Here is a 13,014-nt window from a genome sequence, read left to right on the forward strand (position 1 = left end):
GATTAGAAAGAAGCACCATAAAGATTGACAATGAGTTTTAGACCCTTAGAAGATTTCAGAGAAACAATACAAGATGAAAGAAAAGACTATTTGTATTTCTAATGCTAGAAATACACTAAAATAGTATTTATCACGTTTGCTCCCTAAAATTCAAATTAGTATGCATGTCAGTGATTGTATGCATTCACTAAAGAGGGGGTCAAACATTTAAGGATCGCTTCTCCTTTGGCGAAATGCATCATAACTTTTCATAGATGCTAGGTATTGCTCAAACTCCATTACGGAGGTTTTGAGTAAGTATGAGGGCAGTGGTGGGAGACAGGAAAGTAATGAAATGTGTAGGGTTTAGAGGAACCACAGAAGTTGAAGAGCAAGTCAGGCTGGGACCCTCAGGCTGACCATCAGCTTTCTCTGACATCTCTTTTCATCTATGCCTGGATTTAGTCCCTTCATGTCTATGCTGTTATAGTACTCACATATACTTCAATTATACTGTCTTGTTGTTATTTAATTTCTTCCTCTTTGCTCTAGAGTAGGAGCTCACTGAAGCAAGAGATATCTTTTATCACTGTATCCCACTGCCCTGTATAACTAAGTCCTCATAATTAAATCCTCAGAATGTGTCTATCAAATAAATGAATTGTATCTTCTGGAATGTGGACTCCATTGGAGACTGGATCTTGACTTCTTGTTTGCTAATACATTCTTAGTGCCTAGAAAACTTCCATGGTAGGCTCTCAATAAATACATCTTACAGGAATGAATGATTCAATTAAGCAGCACTCTATTTAGAAAACTAGGCTTATGCCTCAAACGGCTAAAATAGACTAGTGCCTTTAAAAAAAAAATGGTATCCAAGAGTTCTGGTTCAAATATCAATTAGATTAATATGGGTAGTGCCAAAGTCAAGGTTGTTGAGGATACCAAGGTAAAAAACACTGACTTAATGCTTTTCACATTTGGTGTTACAGAAGCATGACCACGGTTCAACAAAAGCTCAGATTTTGTGACACACCCTGGGCTTCATTTTATAATAAATGAGACTCCTTAAACAGTCAGTTAAAATATGTTTGACAGAAATCACCTCCAGAGGGCAATTTAATCCCTGATGCTGACATGGAATTCCCTGAGTGTGTTTATGGGTGAACAGCAAGTCTGTCAGAACATTTGTAAGAGCATGTACGTTTGCATAGATTGATGTAAAGCATCAAGAACTCCCAAAATTCTCATCATGAAAACAGGCTCTATGCTCAACATCATGATGCAGAATATGTAAAATAGTGTGCTTCTTTGGAAGGAAAGATACTCTAATTCTTACTGTCATATGTTGGAAAATTTCCTTTTTCTTTTTAGATGCATTTACCATGTGGGAATATATCCTCTGGGTACTTGACCAACTGCTTGTCCAAACAGGAAAATTGTAATCCCTTTCTTCTTCCCTCATGAATGCTCCAAAACAAAGGGTATATTTTTATGAAACACATAGGGCTAATAAATTGTGCCCTCATAGAATGTTTTGTGCTATTAGGAGAGAGCATTTACAATAAGCAGGAGGTACCTTAGAGGAACGGGAAATTCAGTATTAATGTTCAGATTATTTACGAGCAAAATAGATCCAGCCTCCTTCTTATGAAGGGAAATACACAAGAGGAAAATTTAATAATGTACAACCAGACTCTCTGACTTAATACACACTTCTCCTGTATTTCTGCTTCAAATCCATCTTCAAAGAAATGGGAGTATGCTTAAAAGAAACCAGACAATGTTACTTAAAAGAGAAGGATTATGAGGTTACCTGGGGATTTGGATCAGTATAAGGAGATTTTAAATATCAAAAGAAGCTAAGATTTGATTTTTATTTCTTATCAAATGGTGTCTAGGAAAGCCCAGAATAATTAAACAGTTTTGTCCTTTCCCAAACTTGTACATGTCCTTACTGTACAGACAGGACATCTGTTTCTTCCTTGAAGCTGAGTTCCCCAACTTTGTGTTTTAAAAATTAAGGGAAGGGGCGGGGCGCCCAGGTAGCTCGGCTGGTTAAGTGTTCAACTCTTGATTTCAGTCCAGGTCATGATCTCACGGTTCGTGAGTTTGACCCCCCCCACCCCCACCCCGCCACATCCCACTTCAAGCTAACAGCACAGAGCCTGCTTGGGATTCTCTCTCTCCCTCTCTCTTTGCCCCTCCCCTCCTCGCTCTCTGTCTCTCTCTCAAAATAAATAAACTTTTTTTTTTAAATTAAGGGAAACACTACTGAGTTAAGTTTAACACGGGTAGTTATTTCCAGGTTTTGCTGCTGTTGGTTGGTTGGTTTTCTGGGTCCCCTGAAGCATTGTTTCAAGACAACAGAAAAATACGACTGATTCAATGGGCAACCAATTCAAATATGAACATATAGTTGGTTATTCATAAACTCTTTCTTTTTAAAGTTGTTTTATTCATTGCCCAATGATTTGTTAGGAGTCAAGTTACAATTCAACTGCAGAACTATCATTTGGAAAGTACAGTAAAAAATATCTCTGAAATACCAGTATTTCAATATCCAAATGAAGTATCATTTGGAAAATACAGTAAAAAATATCTCTGTTCTATTTCAACACCTAACAGAAGAATGTCTGACACTTCTCCAAATTATTATAATTAATCAATATGGGATGCTCTAAAACACTTAAGTGCAACATGTAAGGTAAAACAGATACCCACACCAGCTTAGTCTTTCCAATTCCACTTTGCATGCTTTTGGCCTGTGAATTTCTGACATGAAGAGACATATCAGGAGAAGTTGAGAACAAACAACATGTACTTCTGTTTCATTCAATTCGAAATATGTACAGCCTTCTATCATGCATCCAGAATTTCTTATAAAGCAGTAATAAAACATATGACTGTTGAATCCAAGATTTCAATTTGTAAACCTTTGCAAATAATCCAAGTACCCCTCTAAATGCCACCATTCTCTCTCTTAAACTTGATTACACATGTAATTATAACATTCACACAATGATATAAAATGGGGATGGGGTGTTTTTCTACAAAAGTATTTCAATAATTAATGATAATCAATGAACAGTAAATGAAGTGATCATATTTACACTGGCAGTCAAGAGTTTTAGGAGTTAGTGGAATGTCAAACGACATGAATATATCTATTTTTTTATTCTGGTCAGATGGTAAAATTTGTACTGTCAAAGCAAAATTACACTGGACAAAATTAAATAGGCCAGGAAAATTTTATTCAAGGGTATGCAATAGAGAAGAGAAACCAGAGCTCAGTCTGAACTCAACTCCACTGAAATATCAGATGGGAATGTTTTTAAGGGCTGACTTGGGAGGAAGGATGGAGGGGAGTTTTTAAGGGCTGGAGGTGGGGGAATCCTAGCCACCTGTGTTTGCAAATTGGCTTTATCCAAAATAAACTATCTCTTATCCTCATGACTGGAGATAGTATTACATCTTGGAGTAAGGAACCTACCCAAATGAGGCTCCTACCTTCCCACAAAGACTGGGAGAGAGGGGCCTATACTCCTTGATGATTACATTTGAGAGACACTTCTCCAGGTTCTTGAGAAAGCTAGTCCTGGGGTGTAAGACTGGCAAGAGGCTTTTAAAAAATTTACAATCCAAAGAATTGTAAGTGTTCTAAAGTGAATTATAAGTTTTCTAAAGAGACTACTGTAAGGAAAGGAAGGTCAGGGGACTCTCGGTTTAAGCATTCAGTAAGGGCCAAGGTGTGAAGGAGGTCAAGGGCCTACCAGCAAGAAAGAAGTTTGTCCAAAGTTCTATCAAGTTGAGGGAAATGTTAAGGCCATCTTGGTCAGTAGTGAAAGCCGAAGAAAACATTTAATAAATAAAAATATCATTATCAAATCAAATGTGTAACTAGAAGTAGATACAGTTGATCCCTGAAAAATCCAAGGGTCAGGGTCACTGACAGCATATAACTTTTGACTTCCAAAAAACTGATCTAATAGTCTACTGTGACTGGAAGCTTTACTGATCACATAAACCATCATAAACACATATTCTGTGTAATATATGCATTAAATACTACATTCTTGGAATAAAGTAAGCCAGAGAAGAGAAATTATTAAGAAAATCATAAGGAAGAGAAAATATATTTACAGTACTATAAAAAATCAATAATCTATAAGGAGACCTAAAGAATTTGAACTTTTGTTATTTGAGGGTCAACTGTATAATCTATAGCATTGTGTTATCATCTAAGTGCATTTGTCAATTTATTACCAAAATAAGACATTTTTTTTCCTTATGCCTCTCTGCCTTGCTTTCTTGCTTTAGACTAGCAGTTGGCAATCTAAGGCCACAGCCAAACCCAGCCCATAGTTTTTGTTTTTAAAATAAAGTTTTATCAGAACATGGCCATGTCTATTTGTTAAAGATCTATGGCTGCTTTTGCATCTGGACTACATCATGGAGCAGTTGTGACAGAGATTGTAGGACCCACAAAGCTAAAAATACCCTGTGGCTCTTCATAATTATGAGCTCAAGTATGGGTCACTTGATACAAAATAAGGTACCCAAAAATATTTTATTGTTACTGTTTACTTAGGTTAAAAAATAAAAGTGATAAAATGAATAAAGGAGGATTCTCCTCTTTTAAACTATCAAAGTTGCATTTTTATTGTGCTCATATTACCTTACCTAGTAAGTTATTCTGAATTATACCCATTGACATGGGACAGAGCAGATGACAAACTCATAGACTCCATTATGGCTGCCCAAATACAAAATAGGTTGCCTCAAAAGGAGTGTGCTGTCACTCTATGTGAACAAGCACAGGGATGATGACCATCAGTAACAGATTCAGTAGCAGGTCTTCTGGTTTGGAGAGAGGTCCGATTGCATGACCTCCTACTTCCTTTTCACCTCTATAATCTTTAAGTCTTTATTATTTAACATGAGGACATTCTGTCAAATAAAAAAGCATACTTTTATTCCAAAAAATTTTTAAATGTATTCTTACACATGCTGTTCTATAATTATGACTGGTGATTAAATGCTAGGAATAGTAAACCCTGAAGAAGACCACTGATTTTGGTCCAGTCTACCTTCATCATTCAGATGGGTGAAAATGACTGATTATTTGGGCCTGCATCAATTTGATTGTTGTGAAAATATGATCTAATCAATAATATAAAAGAACAGTTTTTTTAATGTCTATACATAAATACCTATATATACGGTATATATCTGAACAAGATGCATTTATACACTTAGATCAGGTTTCAAAAGGTGAACTGTGGGCAAGAAACCCAATTCTGAATGCTTACTGAAACTCCTCAGTAAGGGTTATGTGTCTGTGTGGGTCACTTCTGTAGAACAACATTTATTGCAGTGTGCGGGTGTTCTCAATAAATCTTCATTTGGCTGAACTAGTAGCACTGATATAAATATAGAAAGGAAGTATATATAGCGTACTGTTTGGGTCAAGACACTGTAATGGCTCTGGATGTGGCTTTGACACTAATAGACTTTGTAAAGTTGGACAATGCACTACAATCATAAGGTTAATTTCCTCAGATATCAAATAAGGCATTGGTTCTTCAACTTTAGAATTGATGAGAAGTATCAGGAGGGCTAAGTTCCCAGATTGTGCTAACAATGTTCATCAATGGATCACACTTGGAGCACAAAATAAGGTTTGGGAAGATGGTGGTAGTGAATTATCAAATCCTTAACACTTTACAGCTATGAGAGAGTGGCCAGCATCAAATGGGCACATTCAAATGTAATTGTCTCTGGAATCAAAATTTCATTTGAATGAGAAGAAAAGAAATGAATGCTTTTCTTTCTTTTTAGATTTCAGAGATTTTCGAACATGTACCTGTTCTGTAGTACTTACGTCATAGCTTGATAAATGGATTCAATCCCGTAACGCATGGCAAATTCATCGACTATTTCTTGGGAAGCATCATCAAAGAAAACCTTCCACGCTTCCTCCCCTTTGACCTCTGGTATTTTCACTCCACCATTAGACTTCACTTCAGTCAAATAATGGAACAGATTCTAAAAGTAAGTGGTTTTCAATTGTTCAGTAATTCCTCAGAATAGACCATAAATATGTAACTGTAACTTTCAGTAATTTATATTTGCATTGTGATGGCATCTAATGTTTCATTAGCATATATAAGCAATAGGAATATATTGAGTTTTTATCCTAGCTCACCTCGTATTTATGCAAATTGATTTTATTTCTGCCTAAGCCTACATGGAATCAATGATTCAAATGTTTTTCATACATACCAATTCATTTTAGAAGGAAGTAAAAGTTTTGCATGTAAACATTTCTACATGCTAGAGCATATTTTACACTCATGGGCTCCAAGTAAATTATAGAGCCCTGGATGAATAACATGATTTTGGCTGTTGATACAGAATTTTAGTATGTAAAGGGCTTTGACTATGAAATGGTTGGAGTCAGAGCAAGGAATTGAGGTTAAAAATGAATGAGAATTTTTTAATGAAATAAAAATCACTACACATATTTTCTTTCTGCTTCTAACAAGTTTTGGGAACTACCTGCTACATAGATGCAGCTTAGGTCACTAAAGGACCCTTTCTTGGATTTCAGGTCTTTTTGGTTCATGGACTAGCAGAAAAAGACTCTGAAAAGCAAAGTACAATGCTATTCCTCATATCCCAAAAATTCTCTATCCAATCTTTCAGGCTAGAGTTGGCTCTCCATCTTGCCAGTTTCACTGGTTTGAAAACTGAACCACCTTTTTTGAAGGAATATCCATAGCCAGGTGGTAATCAGGAAATTAAGCCTAGGCCCTTTATATAATTATGTGTAATATGTAAATGACTTAAATACTGCTCCCCATTCCTTCTTTGGTAAAATGGAGGTACAAATAATTACACATATAAATTTTCATAGATACATTTAGGAAAAGTTACTAGCAAAGAGCAAAGATTCTTTCACTTATCTTTTCTATCTTAGGAAGGTACTTTCCTCTCTACCTCTCTGAACATGGGAAAAATACATTCCTCAGTTTTACCTCATATTTTTCGATACACAGGACAAGGGCCATTTGTATCAGAGAAAGGCTCTGGGGACAATTTTAGGCTCTCAGACACAAAGCATCCAATAGAAGCCTAAGATTATACGTCTGTATATCTATACTGAGGTCAATCTGCCCTTTGGATTCAAACTGGGTTGTATCAACCTCTAAGTCAACCAAGCCTTACTGTTTGGGTGGGTATATTCTCTACTACCCTTGGGTGGTAACTACATTTGATATTCTCCATTGCCGACTTGTCTGTGGAATGGGTAATTAAAATGGAGGATGGTTCAATATATATTGAAGCTTTTATGTAATACTCAGAAAAAGAAAAAAAAAATCATTGATTACATTGGCTACCCAAAACCATTGATGCAATGTAGTATTAGCATTTTGTATTTCTAATACTTCCAATTAAATCTTTAACAAAATCTGCACATTAACTCAGCGTTCTCAAAAATAATCATATTTGGGTCCTCTCTTGCATTACTAAAGTACTATATGTTTAATGCTTCCAAAATATTTACCATTACTTATTTTTTTAATGAATACTTTTAGTATTTTTCTTCTTCCTTGGTCTACTTATTCATCATTATCTTATTGTCTTATTTGTTAATACCTGCCTCATGTGTTTGTTCTAACTCTTATTAGAGGATATCTTCTCACCCTTCAGAGAGCAATACATGGGCCATATGATACCCTTCCACATCACGTGTTATTGTACAGGGTCAGAACTCCAGGAACAACTTCACAAACCTAATTCAATTATATTTTTAAACAAAATACCTTGTTGTATGATCCATAAAGTACTATTTCTTTTCTAGATTTTATTATTAACACAATTCAATTGACTTACCTCATGTAAACATGTATATTGTATATGATATGGGGCAACCTTCTCCTCTCCTTTTATCTCCACATTGATTTTCAATCTTATGGCTCCAGATACAGCTGACTTATCTGTCCGTTTCTCTGATAAAGCAAAAAAGTAATTGGTGACTTTTGGAAATATCATATTTTTCATAGAACTTTTCAAAAGCTTAAAAAAGGCTTCCATTTCTAAAAGCCACTTTTCTAGGTCAGGTTTGATTATTAACAACCCATTATGATTCTTGGAAACACAATTTAAAATAATGTGCCTATTATGTGACTAATTGTCAAATGGTGTTATAGATCTTCAAACAAAAAAGCTTAATCAGAAAACCATACCATTCTGATACAGATTTCTGTGTACTCAATCAGTTTATACAATGAAATTAATTATTTGGCGATTAAAAGCAAGATAATTTAAAAGTACAATTAACTAGAAAACTATTTTTTCTAAAAGCTTTCTCTTCTCTATGCTTGAAAAGATGAGTCAAAGCTCTAACAAAAAGTTTATTAATAGTTTTCTCATGATTGATTCATAAAGACCTACTAATTCCTAAAGGCCTCCTATTTATTTGGATGGAATCAATATGAAGTCAATTCAGTCCAATAACGTACATGTATGTTCAATGTGAACTGATCAGTAGATTTAAGAGAAAAAAAGCACAATCACAAAATTCCTAGAAGGTAAATGTACACAGGGGACCTATGTTTGACATCTACTTTATACATGAAATAAAAAGAGGCAAGCTGATCCATTTCACAAATAAAACATAAAGAGGTAGAGTGATAGAGAAAGGTAAAGACTTCCTGACCCTCTTTCTAAGCATAACGGTTTTTAGTCATAAAAGACACAGTCAACCCACGAAGCCTGTTTTCTTATAGTGAAATATCTGCTGACTTTTCATTGTTAATATTCAATAGTCATTATGTTATAAAGATTCTTCTCTTAGAAGTGCCAGGATCATGAGAGTTTCTCTGATTGGCTGGGAGATAGTTGATTCTCAATAAATATTAAAGTTGCCTGCTGGGCCAAAAGAAATCTAAATCCTGGAATCTTTTAGTCACAGACCTCTGTCCAAAGTCCCAGCCAGGGGAGCAATTCTGGTTCTTTGATTTTTTTTTCTTCTTCTTTAAAATAATTTTTTAACCATTTATTCATTTTTGAGAGACAGAGCGTGAGTGGGGGAATGGCAGAGAGACAGAGGGAGACACAGAATCCAAAGCAGATTCCAGGCTCTGAGCTGTCAGCACATAGCCTGATGCAGGACTGGAACTCACAGACCGAGAGATCATGACCTGAGGTGAAGTTGGACGCTTAACCAACTGAGCCACGAGGCACCCCTGGTTCTTTGATTTTAACTATAATCATCCCAACAGATCATGGGACACAGGTTCTGCTTAGATGCCCAGAGCTTTTGGTCAAGTCCTCCCATGCATGGTAGAATCAATTCCACGTGATGAAAAAGGAACATTGTCCAAAAAGAACAAATACGGTACTTAGGTGGATTGAACCTACTGAAGGATTTTACACAAATTCAAAACCTGTCCTCAGCCTCCCTCCCTTTCTTCTTCTTCCTCTCCTAAAACTCCCATCAGCAATGAGGGCACAAACATACAAACTGACGGTAAACACGCAAAGACTTCCCTGTCCTGTTGCATCATATTTTCCTCCCCGCCAATGGGAGGACAGTTCCAGCATAAGAGCTTAAATAGCTGATTTTTACTGATTTTACAATAGCTCATTCAAGCTCCTTGGCAAACTATATATATTCACATCAAAAGACATTTGACAGGAAGAAAAGAACATCAAAAGAATTGCTCTTTTGTCAAAAGAACAATTTAAGGAATTTGTTTTGAATTCAAACTGCTTTATAAGGTCATGTTTATGTACTACAAAACAAAAAAAGGCTATGTATAGGTAAACTACTTTACAACACAAGTTGTGAGTATTGCACAGAGCTAATGGCCTGAAGGTTACTCTTGCCTAACATCTCTGTTTTCATATAGAAAGTTGTCTTGTAGTATAAACGAGATACAGGAGGATGAGCACTGTAACTGAGTTAAAAATTGCATCAATAATGTAGAAGCAATGAGTTTCTTTATGAAAGATTTCTTAAGGGGCACCTGGGTAGCTCAATCTGTTGAGCAGCCTACTTCAGCTCAGGTCAGGTCAGGATCTTGCTGTCCATGAGTTTGAGCCCCGCATTGGGCTCTGTGCTGATAGCTTGGAGCCTGGAGCCTGCTTCAGATTCTGTGTCTCCCTCTCTCTCTGACCTTCCCCCACTCATACTTTGTCTCTGTTTCTCAAATATGAATAAATGTTAAACAATTTTTTTAAAAGGAAGATTTCTTTAAAATGTATTTTGATATTGGGTTCTTAGTCTAGCTTGAGTAATTTGTGTCCAGATATATTATATATATATATATATTTCTTTCTTTAAAATTATTATATTTAGTTTCATTAATTGTATGGCTTTATCCCTTTACTTTTTCAAATTTTACATTTCTTGAAGTGTGTGTGTTTTCAAAAAACCAAAAGCACTCTGATTTTCTACAATATATTGATATCCTGAATGGAAACTCTGTAATCGGGGACTGTGTAAAGTCTTCTTGGATTCACAACCAGCCCTTAAAAATTTAATTAAAACATTTCAGATGATATGACTAAAACATTTTGAATCTGGCAACCACCAGTTTGTTCTCTATATTTATAGATCTGAATCTACTTTTTTGTTTATTCTTTTGTTTTTTTTTATTTTTTTAATTTAATTTTTATTTATTTTTGAGATAATGCGAGAAGCAGAGTGCAAGCGGCAGAGGGGCAGACAGAGGAAGACACAGAATCCGAAGCAGGCTTCAGGCTCTGAGCTGTCAGAGCAGAGCCCGACTCGGGGCTCAAACTCAGCAACCATGAGATCATGACCCGAGGTGAAGTCGGAAGCTTAACTGAGTCACTCAGGCACCCCAATTCTTTTGTTTTTTTACATTCTATATATGAGTAAATGGGGTTGTGGGTATGGGCAAAATAGGTGAAGGGGAGCGGGAGAAACACTTAAAAAGTCTTAAAAAGACTTTTTAAGAAACACTTAAAAAGTCATGCCAACTAAACATATTCTCAATATCTTTATCAACCAAGGAAATATAAGTCCACACATAATTTGGCTTTGCCAACTAGAGACTACTTTTATATCATCATTCAAAAGATAACCAAAATATACTTTTTAGTTATTACTGAAATTTCATTAAGGGAACAAAAAGAAATAAATCAAACAGCAAAAAGTCATATGTATCTTTTTCCTGTACATTTGGCAAAGGTTTTGAAGCTCTATTTATGAATTAAAATCTAGAATGGGAGATTTTCCCCCTAAAAGACACCCAATTGATTTTTTGAAAGCCTTTCTCTCTTTATCTCAAATTTACCAACAACTTTCAATAATACTGGACTGAAATAAATATTTCAACAGAATGTTGAAGAACATTGATTATTTTTACTTATATGGGAAGATAACACATGCCACAGGTATTCTGAAATTTTATTTAACTGTTTTTCAAGTAGATTTAAAAATAGTCACCTAAGTTGTACCAGACATCCATCTCTCCACTCAGGGTCCTCACTTCTACAATTGTTTGTCCCAAAAAATCATCTGACTCCTTTTTGAAATGCTGCTTGACTCTGGATTTAATGTCATCATCTTCATCCCACACTCTGACTTTGATTCGATCTGTGGAGTTATGGCACTCACTGAAAATAAATGTGGATAAGTTAGCCATTAGTAACTGCTCTAAATGGCATTTGATGGTAGCAACTTATTTTATATATAATTTCTTAATGTTTAGTTTTGAGAGAGAGAGAGAGAATGGGCTGGAAAGGGGCAGAGAGAGACACAGAGAGAGACAAAGACAGAGGATCCAAAGCAGGCTCTGAGTTGTCAACACAGAGACCAACTGGGGGCTCAAACTCACTAATGGTGAGATCATGACCTGAACCAAAGTTGGATGCTTAACTGACTGAGCCACCCAGGTGCCCTGCAACTCATTTTAAGTCTGTCTAATCCAGAAAGGCATTGCATATTATCTAATAAAGGAGATTTCCCACTGACATAGTCCATCTAGAGGATGTTGTGGGTGTCAAGGATATTGAAAAATATTGCATTAGTTAAGCAATGTTAATAAGGGGAAATCACATCCTATTCCATCATATTTCCTTTCACTGAACTAGATATAATCAAATATGGGTCAAAAATCTTTGGTGTATTTTCTCTATGATATATTTCCTGTTGGCAATGGTTGTCTAGAACAACATAGGCATTCTCAGAAAATACTGCACCATCAACGTAAAGCCATTGTTATAGATGTGAAGAAAATGGATGTCACAGAGTAAAAATGAGACTACAGTTATGTGCAAGTACTTAATAAACTAAAAATCCCAATAAGTGTATAAGATATTAAACCAATTAGCATTAAAGCAAAATCCTTCTGTTTTTAAGATGAAACTGCACACTTTAATCCATTCCTCATTTTCAGGTTTCCTCTACCTACTCTTGTTGAAGCCCACACATACTATGTTAGTGTTGCCAACACCTATCATGGTGTTTCCTGACCCTATGGCCTTTGTATACACTTTTCCCTATGCTTCTCTGCCTGCTAACCAATCAATCTTTAAGCATCAGCAGCTAGTCACCTGTTCTCTATAACTGCTTTTGTAGCTATTGATCCAGTTAGGATCATCAATGATGAGCTCCAATTTGTTCTACACATGCATTCACTCTAGCATAAGGATCTTCAACCTGGGGTCAGTGAATGAATTCTTAACATACAAAATATATAAAGAGCTTATAAATCCCAAAACCTCAAAAACAAATAATCTAGTTAAAAATGGGCAGAAGACATGAAGAGGCATTTTTCCAAAGAAGATATACAGATGGCCAAGAGACACATGAAAAGATACCAACACCACTCATCATCAGGCAAATGCAAATCAAAACCATAATGAGCTATCACCTCACATCTGTCAGAATGGCTAAAATTAACAACACAGGAAACAACAATGTTGGCAAGGATATGGAGGAATGGGAACCCTCTTACACTGTTGGTGGGAATGCAAACTGGTGCAGCTACCCTG

At 35.8% G+C, this 13,014-nt stretch overlaps 1 protein-coding gene across 6 annotated transcripts in view; it reads right to left on the reverse strand.

Annotated features, from left to right (window-relative positions):
• UNC13C (unc-13 homolog C) overlaps positions 1-13,014 on the reverse strand; it is a 614,642-nt gene that overhangs the window by 298,795 nt on the left and 302,833 nt on the right. For all 6 annotated transcript variants that reach the window (XM_058737680.1, XM_058737682.1, XM_058737681.1 and 3 more), the window contains exons 14-16: positions 11,465-11,634; positions 7,879-7,994; positions 5,864-6,027 (exon numbers count right to left, since the gene is read on the reverse strand). In XM_058737680.1, the coding sequence (XP_058593663.1) occupies positions 5,864-6,027; positions 7,879-7,994; positions 11,465-11,634 (450 nt within the window). The remainder of the gene's footprint in view (positions 1-5,863; positions 6,028-7,878; positions 7,995-11,464; positions 11,635-13,014) is intronic.

Source organism: Neofelis nebulosa, chromosome 7 (genome assembly GCF_028018385.1).
Source record: "Neofelis nebulosa isolate mNeoNeb1 chromosome 7, mNeoNeb1.pri, whole genome shotgun sequence".
NCBI classification, from domain to species: Eukaryota; Metazoa; Chordata; class Mammalia; order Carnivora; family Felidae; genus Neofelis; species Neofelis nebulosa.